This window comes from Zalophus californianus, chromosome 14 (genome assembly GCF_009762305.2).
Source record: "Zalophus californianus isolate mZalCal1 chromosome 14, mZalCal1.pri.v2, whole genome shotgun sequence".
Taxonomy (NCBI): Eukaryota; Metazoa; Chordata; class Mammalia; order Carnivora; family Otariidae; genus Zalophus; species Zalophus californianus.
Genome location: NC_045608.1, coordinates 56,134,193 through 56,145,558, shown reverse-complemented (window position 1 = coordinate 56,145,558; position 11,366 = coordinate 56,134,193). Strand labels below are relative to the sequence as shown.

General features: G+C 41.4%; 1 protein-coding gene across 33 annotated transcripts in view; it reads right to left on the bottom strand.

The window, feature by feature from the left end:
• Nucleotides 1-11,366, bottom strand: part of DTNA (dystrobrevin alpha) — a 340,156-nt gene that overhangs the window by 24,849 nt on the left and 303,941 nt on the right. For 32 of the 33 annotated variants that reach the window (XM_027575980.2, XM_027575982.2, XM_027575981.2 and 29 more), the window contains 2 exons: nucleotides 7,560-7,673; nucleotides 130-226 (listed from right to left, as the gene is read on the bottom strand). In XM_027575980.2, the coding sequence (XP_027431781.1) occupies nucleotides 130-226; nucleotides 7,560-7,673 (211 nt within the window). Of the gene's footprint in view, nucleotides 1-129; nucleotides 227-7,559; nucleotides 7,674-11,366 lie in introns of those variants that run through there. The other variant, XR_003516895.1, reaches the window with a different exon arrangement.

Here is an 11,366-nt window from a genome sequence, read left to right as displayed (position 1 = left end):
GAGACTGAAGCCATATTCTGGGGCTAATCACATATAGTCATTGGAAAAACCATTGCACATTATATGTGAAAGATTTTTTACAAAATGCCACAGTCAGAGGTCTAGGAAATATTTACTCGAACGTCTTACCTTTAGTAGCTTCATGAGACCTTCTAACTGGACCATTAGCTCTCTCCGGCTCTCCTGGAGAGCAGACATTCTCTGTTCCAGCTCATCCTTGCGCTGTCTAAGAAAGAAGCAGTTGTCATCAGAACAGCATTCAACCCACTGAGCTGATCACATTTCTCAGTCTTGTGGCAGGAGTGGACCACCAGAAAAAGGGCATCTCTGGATCTCTGACATGGTTTCCAGGCACGGAGATGTTGTCAAATGAATGAACATGAGGTGTACATTTGTTTCTTAGAAGTCGTACTAAAATAGAATTAGAATCCTATTGGATATTCCCTCCCCTCCCCCACTTCTACCTTGAATTAACCATTTAGTGAACTCTTTTCTGAATGCTTACTATGTCCTGGGCCCTGTGCTCTGCCACTGAGCTCCCTGAGACAACAAACCCAAAAGCCAAACTGTCACTGAAAAGGGTCAATCCCATAGATCCTCCAAACCCAAGGACCCTTTTGTAAATCTCAAAGGAAATACCAATACCTTAGTATTTGGAAATTGGATTTTAAGAGTTCATTTTTCATTTCTTCCATTCTTTGTATGCAATGCAGTGCCTTTCAGAGGTGAAATATTCATAGTACAGAATTTTTATAGTCAATTTAAGTTTTCTGCTTTGGGTTTGACTTTATATAAAGCAAAGTCAGAATAAAGGAGTTCCTACACAATTGTTCTAACTGAAAATAACCTATAAGATTTGTGTTTGTTTAATTTTGTTTGTTTTGCAGAACTTCTATTAAACTGTCAGCAAGAATGGAAACCACAAAGGACAATCTCTACTCTGTCATTTATATTGACACTAAGAGGTACCAAATATACCTTTGAAAGAGAGAAAAGAAATGAAACAGTATGGGGAAGAATGTTAATGGTTCACATTTCTGATGTCTATGTATATTTTTCAAGTCAATTGCAAATCTGTTATTTCATGATCATTAGTGAATAATACATACAATTTTTTCCCTTGTCCCAAAGGCTTTTGTCTGAGTTTGAGATACTGGAACTTATATTTTAAAAATGTGTGGATGCTTTAACCATGGGCTAATGTATGAATTGATATGCCCAGTCTCAATGGCATAGGCATAATATTAAGTGGAGCTAGAGCAGAGACTCTGAAATGAAAAACTGACAATATAAAAATGTCATGCTGACATAGGTCAATGACTCATCCAATTGAAAGATATTTTGTGGGAGGACAGGTTATGGATATTAATGAAACATTTCTAATTTGCTTTGATACAGGCTTTCTCTAATGATTTATGAATTTAAAATTTATAAACATGTCTCAACTCTTTTTGGATATATTTGTATTTTTGGCTTTTATTGCCACTTAAGGCTTACTCTCAGAGCATTCCTTCCTTTGATTTTCTTTACAGTTTCCTCTTTTCTGAGTCCCAAAGGACAAGGAACATCATGATTTTATAGACTTTAATGGTATTTTATTTTAGTCTTTGTCTTCCAGGGCTGCAACATTCTAATTTTGAAAGCCTTGCTCCATTCAAAAATATTCTTCAATGACAAATCCACTAGCTGTTTTATCTTTGACCTTGTCTGCACATCATGTTCCAAATATACCCACGATAGGGCTTGGCAGAAGGATAGAGAATGTTTCTGATATATTTCCAGTTCTCTTCCAGATATTGCTCTGTAATTTTTGGATTTTTGGTCAGAGAAGCACTTTGTGAAGAGGGTTGCAGTAAAATTCCAATATTGTAGATAAGAAATACTAAGAAAGGCATCTAAAAACTATGAGAGAAAGTTAACTGGTATTAATTTAGAATTAATCAACATTAAAAAACACTTATTTGTACTTCTTTCTTTCTTTTTTAAAAGATTTTATTTATTTATTTGACAGAGAGATAGAGAGAGAGCACAAGTAGGCAGAGCGGCAGGCAGAGGGAGAGGGAGAAGCAGGCTCTCCGCTGAGCAGGGAGCCTGATGCGGGACTCGATCCCAGGACCCTGGGATCATGACCTGAGCCGAAGGCAGATGCTTAACCAACTGAGCCACCCAGGTACCCTGTACTTTTTTCTTATAGTAGTAATCTTTCAAAACAAATCTTTCTTTTTTAAAAGATTTTATTTACTTATTTGACAGAGAGCAAGAGAGAGAGAGCACAGAGGGAGAAGGAGAAGCAGACTCCCCGCTGAGCAGAGAGCCCAAGGTGGGGCTCCATCCCAGGACCCTGAGATCATGACCTGAGCAGAAGGCAGACGCTTAACCGACTGAGCCACCCAGGTGCCCCTGACATCTACTCTTTCATGCATTTGATTGAATTCAATTTTTTAAAAAATTCACTTAATAATGTCTTTATTTAATCTTCTCTATAAGTGTTTATTTAATCTTCTCTCTAAGTGGCTACCAAATGTGGGTCTGATTAACAAATTTGTGGTGTAGCTTCTATGGTTCCAAGTAGGAACAAGAAAACAAGGACTAAGTAGTGATTTTATTTTCATAGAGCTTAATGTATTACATCTCTAAAAGAATGCCTTTTATTCTGAGATTCTGCCAGATTATTTCTAATTTTGCATGTGTGTTAAAACCTACTTTCGCTTGGCGCATCTGGTTGGCGCAGTTAGGTAAAGGGTCTTACTCTTGGTTTCAGTATCCTGGGATCGAGCCCCGCATTGGGCTCTGTGCTCAGGAGGGAGTCTGCTTGAGATTCTCTCTCTCCCTCCTCTTCTGCCCCTCCCACTCGTGCTTATTCAAATAAATAAATAAAATCTTAAGGAAAAAAACAACCCTGCTTTCTCTTAGGACAATGTTAGGACAACAGGCAAAATTTTAATATAGATTGTCTATTAGATAATAATAAACATCAATATTAACTTGCCTGAATATGATGATGGTGCCATGGTTATATAAGAGAATACATTTTTACCTAGGAAACATACACAGGAGTACTTAGGGGTAAAGGGTTATGACGTCTGCAACTTACTCTCAAATGACTCATCAAAAATGTGTATGTAATTGTTATATATTAACATACAGAGGGAGATAGAGAAGGATGTGGTAAAATGTTTGCAATCACTAGGTGAAGTGTAGAAGGACATTCATTGTGATATTCTTACAACTCTTTTGTAGGCTTAACATTGTTCCAAAGTAAAAAGTTAAAAAATATACCGTCATTCATGAAACTGCAGTGAAAAGAGACAATGGTAGTTTTAAAAATATATCACTTTGTGGTAAAACAAAAAGTACTCAACTTTATGTTGTTTCCCAAAAAATAATTAAAAAATTAAACTAGTCTATTAAATTCAACTCTGGAAACTACAGACTTGCAGCAGAGATTATACTTTCATTTTTAATTAAGAGAACAAAAAATTCAACTTATATTAGCAAGTTTTCTTCAAGAATAATTTTATATACATTGAAAGTAATGTAATTTTGGGGGTATAAAATAAAATGCTTATTTTTTGGGCAAGGTGTAGACATGGAAATTATACTTTTTTCCCCTGTGAGATTTGTAGTGTGAAGTTAGTTGCTTCACAGTTTTAATAAACGTTTTCTTCGTCTTACAAGATGGTATTGTCTTTGCAAACACACTTCTGTAGCTATCTCTTCAAGTTTTGCAGCTTATCCATTCATCCCACAAACATCCATTCAGCACTTTTGTTTTAAGACACTGTAAATAAAATAATGAGTAGGATACGGTTTTTCTCCTTGGGTGAAAGAGGAGGAGAGAGGAGAAATAAGTTCAAAACAGTGATGGCGAGCATACAATAAAAATTCAAACAAATTGCTATATATGGTGATACCAAATAAGATGCCCAGTTCCAAATGGTGGTAGAAGTTTAAGGACGGCTCGCTAGATAAATTTGCAAAATCTCCCTCAAAAACTCTACCCAAATGTAGAAGGGAAAGACCTCAGGGACCATATGGAATATTCCAGACCTTTCTCTGCTTCATCTCTGCCTCTTGATTGCCTGTATTCTTGAAGTTATTAGTAAAATTCAGTACTGGAGTAAGATCTCTGATTCATGTGAGTCTGACTTTACAATCTAACTCACTGTATTGGCTCGATATGTAACTATCATCCTTCATGGCTTCCTGTTTTGGGATTAAGAGCAATATCCTCAAGATGGTTTGTGAGGCCACAGCATCGTGGTCTACCCCTACCTACATCTTCAGCTCCATCTCTTACCGTACACCCCTTCATTCACTGCATTCTAGGCCTATCGATCTTTCAGTTCCTAAAAAAAGTGCCAGATTTCGCTACTGCCATTTGGTCATTGCACATCTGGTCTCTCTTCCAGGGCACCCTTCATCAGCTGTTCCAGCCCCTCTGCTACCCTTAATCCCCATTTCCTATGTATTCATCTTTCATACTTCAACTCAAACAATCCTTCTTCATGGTACTCTTTTCTGACTGCAGTGAAGGGCAGGTTTGATAATTATGTCTCTATTTAAAAGTAAGATTCCTTATAGCACTTATCTCAGTTTGTAATTATCTTCTTATTTGTGCAGTAATTTGATTTATGTCATTTTCCTACTGGACCACACATTCTGCGAGACCAGGACAGTATCTTTCTCAACTCAATTCTGGGCATACTGCATTTTAGAAATATTTACTGAGTGAACTAAATGAATAATAAAATGAGGAAAGATAAATCTGAAAGCAGTGTAGATGGACCAGAGGACAGGAATCAATTGAGTAATAACAGTCCAGCAGGAGATAATTAAGACCCACGAAGAGGAGATGGAATCCACCTGTGTTACTCACTGTGTGGGATCTTGGGCAAATTATTTAGCTTCTGTGAATCTCAGTTTCCATATCTATACAAAGAGTAAAATAATAGTGTCCATCTCCCGGCTTTGTTACAGCAATTACCTGGGACAGTGTATGTAGAGCTTAGTGCATAGGAAGTGTCAGATTAGTACACAGAACTGTCCATCACTTGATCCCATTCAGTTGCCAGATCTGGGTTGCAATCCTGGCTTGCAGCTTTCTTGCGGCTCATGTGCAAATGGACATGTGATTATTTAGAAAGGTCATAGTGCTCTTAAGATAAAAATAAACTATGTGTTCATGAAAAGCAGAGCTCTGTTTCTTTGTCCCCTTGCCTGTTCCCCAGCTGAAAGAAATTTCTCCTTTTAGTTTCTCAATAAGAGACCCAGGCAGGCTGCAATGGAGGGAGAAGATCTCTATCAAAGAGTTCCCATGGCAGCTTCACATAGCCACCCCTCAGTGTGAACTAAGGCCAAAGTAACTGTGGAAGAGGCCATTGTTTTAGAGTCCAAAATGTCTAAAGAATAAAAGTTAGACTACCCAAAGGAGCTCTCTTAACCTGGGATGTCAGGGTTTCTCTGAAATCCCCAAATTGTGAAAGTGCTTGGTATGGACTAAGTGGCTTATCAGCATCTCAAGAAATATCCAGGTAGAAGAAATGTGTAGAATATGGAGGCAGGCAAACAAATCCGTTGGGATTTAGGTGTCTCAGGCCTCAGGCCTCTGGCCTCTGGTATGGGCCACTGGCTGACAGTGAGCCCCCCAAATACTGAAGTTTCTCACAGAGCCAGACTCCTCAGCATAGGTTTGGGCTTGGCTGGGTCTATGGGAGGGCCCACAAGGCAGGGCCAGGAGGGTGGTTAGAATTATCAGTCTATTCCAAGATAGTAATGTCAAGGAGGGAAGAAATATCAGTTGGAAAACTATCATCAGTGACCCAGGCACATCAAGGTGCCTTCTCAGACTGCATCATCCAAATAGAACCAAAGACTTTCAAAAAGCAAATGCTAAGGAGGGGATCTGATGAAAATATTTATGAAAAATTCCTAGTCATCATGCCTCCAACAGAGAATGGGGCAATCAATGGAAGAGGTATAATGAACATTCTAGACAGAGACAAGGTACCTTGATGCGTAGATGAATGATTACTCTATTTCTAAGTTGGTTTATTCAGTTATATTTCTGTCTATGTTAGACTTGCAACTTGTGAGCCTGGAGGGCCTACATAATCCTATTAGGCAAAGATTCTTTCAAGCAGGCATTTACTTTTATATGCCTTTGAGGATGATGATATGAAATATCACTTTTTCCTTCCCATGTTCATCCCTTCTGGGAGATGGTGTAGTAGGATGTGCAAGGATTTCTAACACATCTCCCTGAAGGTAGGACCAGAGATTCTATCATTTGAAAAGGAAGAATTTCTGATTCTTCCATTAAATTATTTTGTTATTTCAAAGTATGACATGATCTGTTCACATCAAGCAGCTCTCCCAGGTTGCAGCTTCCATAGATCTCCCTTCTATAACTCATGCCTTGGGCGGGCCTGCCATCTAGACAGGTGCACGAGCCTGGGGAGAGCAAGCGTGGAGCCTCGCTGGGAGCAGGCAGAGCCTGTAGCCTGCGGTGCCTGGATGTTAACATGTCTGAAGAGCAGGGCTGGGATGGACCCCCCAGAAACATCTGTGGTAAAATCCACACACAGCCATACAGAACCTGCTTAATGTAGTTGTTCTGTATGGAAGAAGTCAACAGCACTCTAATTCTGACAAGGGTTTCTGAGAAGAGGCATCTGTACTTCCTATAAAAAGTATGCCTCAGAATTTTGCATACACCCAAACTGGAAGATGGAAGGAATGTCATGCTTGCTAAGTCCAAGTGCCTCGTGAAATATGACATTTCTGAGGCAATGGCTTTGAATTTATGCTTGTGTTGTTTGCTATACAAACAGGTTTGAGTATGTGCCATAGTCAAGGCATGGAGCTAAGCCGGCCTGGGGGGCAGCCCTTGGCACCCACCCTTTCGCACCTGGGCACAGTGGGAGGCGCTGAGGTCCTCGGCTGCTCTCCACCGTTCTGACTCTGAGAAGTGCACTGAAATTCAGGGGTGGGACCAGATGACCTTCTAGGGTCCTTTCCATCTCAGATGTTTTCTGGTGCCAGACTAGACAATACCAGGTGTTTTAATTCATTTGCAGAGCAAGAAGGTATGAGGTCTGTTCTTTAAGCATGTAAAGCTATTACAGACCATGAATCAGAGAAAATCAGACTCCTTTTTATGGCTTATAGGTAAATTTTTAAGTGTACAAACCTGTGATGTTTATTTAGCTGTTCATGTGTTTGTTTTGTTGATCACTTGTATCATAAACACGTTGTCGGCAGTGCAAATAACAAGAAAGAGTTGAATTCACCTTTTTTTTTTTTCCAGTGAGAGATTTTGTTTCTAAAGAGCACTGTTTCCCCTTCTCCGTGTCAAATGAAAGAATAAAATATAAACAGCATCCTTGAAACCCCCCAAATACCAGAAATTAGGGATGTTCTATTAAAAAAGAAAAAGCACACATATGTATGTCAGCAGCTCGGGTGGCTGAGGACTGTTTCCTGGTTAGACGCTGTTGGACTTTTTGAAGATCCCCATCACTTGCACGCCCCAAGAGGCCTGGGGCTCCCCCTCTTACCTGAGGAGCCGGAGCTCGGCCAGCAGAGTGGGGTTTTGCTGCGCCTTCTCTGGGGTGGGCTGAGAGGCTTGTTCATGCTCTAGCCGCAGCCTCTGGATCTCCTGTAAGATTTCTCTTGGGAGAGAGGAAGAAGGTAAGAAACTAGGATCAGTCACCTTCCAGGGGATCCCGGATACTCACATCTGGGCGGGGCCATCCCGTCTTCGGGAGCAGGAGCATGCGCACCAACGCTGTTTAGGAGCTATTGGCTGTGGGGAGCTGGGCACTGATGGGGAAGGGAAGGCTCATCTCAGCTCAAGCACGTCCAGACTCTGCGCGTGTTGCTGGAGCCTTCAAGCTGAGAGGGCTCGCCAGGACCTAATGATCTCTCTATTAAGTGATATAATGCTGTGGTAATGTGTTCAACTTTGAAAAGTGCACTGCTTCCGAGCAAAAAATGTATCTTCTGATTATTGATGATCACAGTGTGACACCATGAAAAGTACTTGCAGCTACCAAGTTAGAGGTGCTTGGAGGGAAAATAAGGATAAATGGTGTTCATTTCACAAAACTAAATAACCCCATTCTCTCAGCAGGAATGAGATTCCTCTCGCTGGATTTATTTGAGAAGGTCCCCGTGAGGCAAAATTCTTTTTCTTTTTTTTAACATTTTCGGCCTTAACAATGGATCTCGATGAGGGTAGCCTTTGAAGGAAAGTGCTTTTAAAAGGATTCACTGTAATTGAGTGTGTGACATAAGAGTGCTATTGGCGTGACCTCTGTCCGGGGTGAGATGTGTCAGTCTATTATTGATGTTGGAGCCTGGGCTGCCCTACACTGAGGTGAACATTAGGCCAGCCATAAAGGATAGGTGACCTGTGCAAGGCAAATTATCCCTAAGTGAGTTAGAAGCCATTAAGCAAGGTTACAAGTCACGTATTCTTGGGGGAGGGTTCAGTCTCCCATCCAGCAAAATGCACAAGAGACAGACAATAAGAACAAAACACCAAGGAATGGAAGGTGAACTTGGTGAGCAAGGGGGATGGCTTTCCATCTGAAAGGCTGATTTACAACTGCCTGCTTCATAAACACACCAGAGTTAAGGAGCTAATTATCAGTCACTACACCTCTAGCAGGTACAGTGAGAAGACTGAACTAAAATTCAGTGGTTTCCCACCTTTTTCTGTCCCCCTTGGTGTTCCATGTTGGAAAACTTTCTTTAAGAGAAATTTTTTATGGGAATTCAATACATCAAATGGTTAAAAGGGAGCTGCTCTGGTGAAAGAAAGGGTGGGTCCTGAGCTGCAAGCCCTTCCTCCCCGCTCTTCAGGCACCTTGACAGAGACCCCCCCCCCCCCCCCGGTCCCACAGAGCTCAGCCTGAAAATCAGTAAGCTGGGATTTCAAAAATCTCCTTCAGCGCTATCATCCTGATATTCTACGACTCCCACTAGCTCTCCTTGTTGGTTCCAAGGACAGAACCATGACGCAGCATTTAGCCTAAGGAAGAAAAAGAGAGAAGCAGCTCTGATAAGGAAAATAACGGTAAGATATGTAAAGAACATTGAGTACTTAGTCTCTACCCAGGAACAATGCTCTCTTCTTTCATCTTATTTTATATAATCCTCATACAAATTATTTTATATGTGGGTATTGCTATTATCTGTTTCATGAATAAGGAAATCAAAGCACAGGCCAATTAAATGACTCACCCAAGTTCAATAACAAATAGGTAGCAGAGGTGATCTGAACTCAGGCTGCTTGGCTCCAAAGCTTGTATATATCCGACTCCCTCTGTCTTTGGTACTTGCTCTGACAGGTCTAGCCTATGCAGGCTCTGACTTCTGCATCACAATATAAAGAGTCCTGCTACTCCTAATACCAATCCCAACTGGCTCCTCCAAATGTGCTATGAGGAAGCATTATCTTCTAAGATTACTGCTGAAATGTCCACTACCTAGGGTAGTCACAAAGTGAAGTGAGGAACTCTATCCTCTCCTGAAGCTCAGATATCTGATTAGTGGGTTAATTGTCACCTGGGAGACCATGGGATCCCTGGGTGAATTCCCATGGTGCAGCAGTCGGACCTGGATAAGTTTCTGGGATGTGGTTCTGGGGTCTTTGGAGGGCATGAGTCCACTGGTTTAGAGAAAAGTGTTCAGGATGGACTAGATACTCTTCAGGCATGGGGTGGGGAACTCTATGGGCCATGAAAGGACTAAGGGACCGGATGAACTTCTCTTTCTGACATGTGTTCTCACTCCTATTTCTTTATTCTCTCTCTGGTCCTAAAACATGCATTCGGAGAGTACAATATCCAGAAACATCTTGGAAACAAGCAGTAAGAGTGGTAGCACAGGACAGCTCGGGCCATGAGGACATTCGTGGTGCTTCTTGCCTGAAATCCCACATGGAGGCAGATATTCTTGCCTGGGGTATTTCCTTAAGGGAAGTTCTGATTTCTCCTCATGCTCAGTAGAAGCAGAGGATTGGCAGGGAAAATAGTGCTCTGGAGAGGTGGGGGAGCAGGAGAACACTACAACCAAGATAAGATATTTGTGGGCTTGGGAGTTTTCACTTTAGTCTTTCTTTCCTTCTAAGAACATGGAAGTGTGCCAACCAAGTTTGTATCTTCCTTTACATTTTTGTCCACAGAACTTTATTTTTTTTTAAGATTTTATTTATTTATTTGACAGAGAGAGAGAGAGAGAGAGAGCAGAAGCAGGGGGAGCAGGAGAGGGAGAAGCAGGCTCCCTGCTGAGGGACTTGATGCCAGGACCTTGGGATCATGACCTGAGCTGAAGGCAGACGCTTAACCAACTGAGCCACCCAGGTGCCCCTCTCCATACAACTTTAAAAAAAAATACTTTGACCATTTATCTCCAAATTCTCAGGTTAAACTCTACAGGCATGAAACAATGATCCCAACCTTGTCCTCTATTCAGTTTGATCTCAGAAGTTACATCAGTGTCTAAGAATGGGATTCAGGGGTAAGATGTTTTGGTGCTCTTCTAAGAAATATAGAACATACAAGTTGCTCCCATGTTGGACTTATTCAGTATTGAGTTTGAGATCTAATTCCACTATTTATTATTTTCTCACTCAGTATCTATTTACTGAGCTTCTACAACGTTCTAACCATGGTTCTGGAACCCAGGGGCCATGTGGCATGGCCTCTGTTCTCAAAGAACTTCCACTTCAGTCAAGGAAGACAGACAATACGCAAGGAAGCAAACACATAGATGCTATTGTTTCCGATAGTGATGTCTCTCTCTCTTTCTCTCTCTCTTGTGCATACACACACACACACACACACACACACACACACACACACACACACACACACACGGAGCTGTGATAGAGAGTGGTTCCCGGTGTAGGAGGTCATGGCATTAGCTAGGCGGTCTTGTGAGCAGAGACCTGAATAATGAGAAGGGCCCATCCATGCAGGGACCGTAAGGAAGAACTCTCTACAATGACAGAGCAATGAGTGCAGAGGCTATAAAGAAAAAAATGAGGAGGGTAATGAGCGGGGTTTGCTGAGGCTGGAAAGGTAGGCAGGAATTAGTCCCGGTCAGACCTTGCAGACCATGGTAAGAGGGGTGGGTTTTAGTCAAAGTGTGACAGAAACCCATCAGAAGGTTTTGAACAGAAAATAACCTGATATGACTTGTGTTTTATACGGTGATGGGTTGGGATGGTGGTAATGGTGGAAATGGAGTGGGCAGTTTGGGATATGTTGTGATGGTCAGCTGCAAATCAGTCTGTGTTGAATAAAGAAAAGACTGCCAATGGACTGGGCCTCTAGGTGTTTGGCTTGAGCAACTGG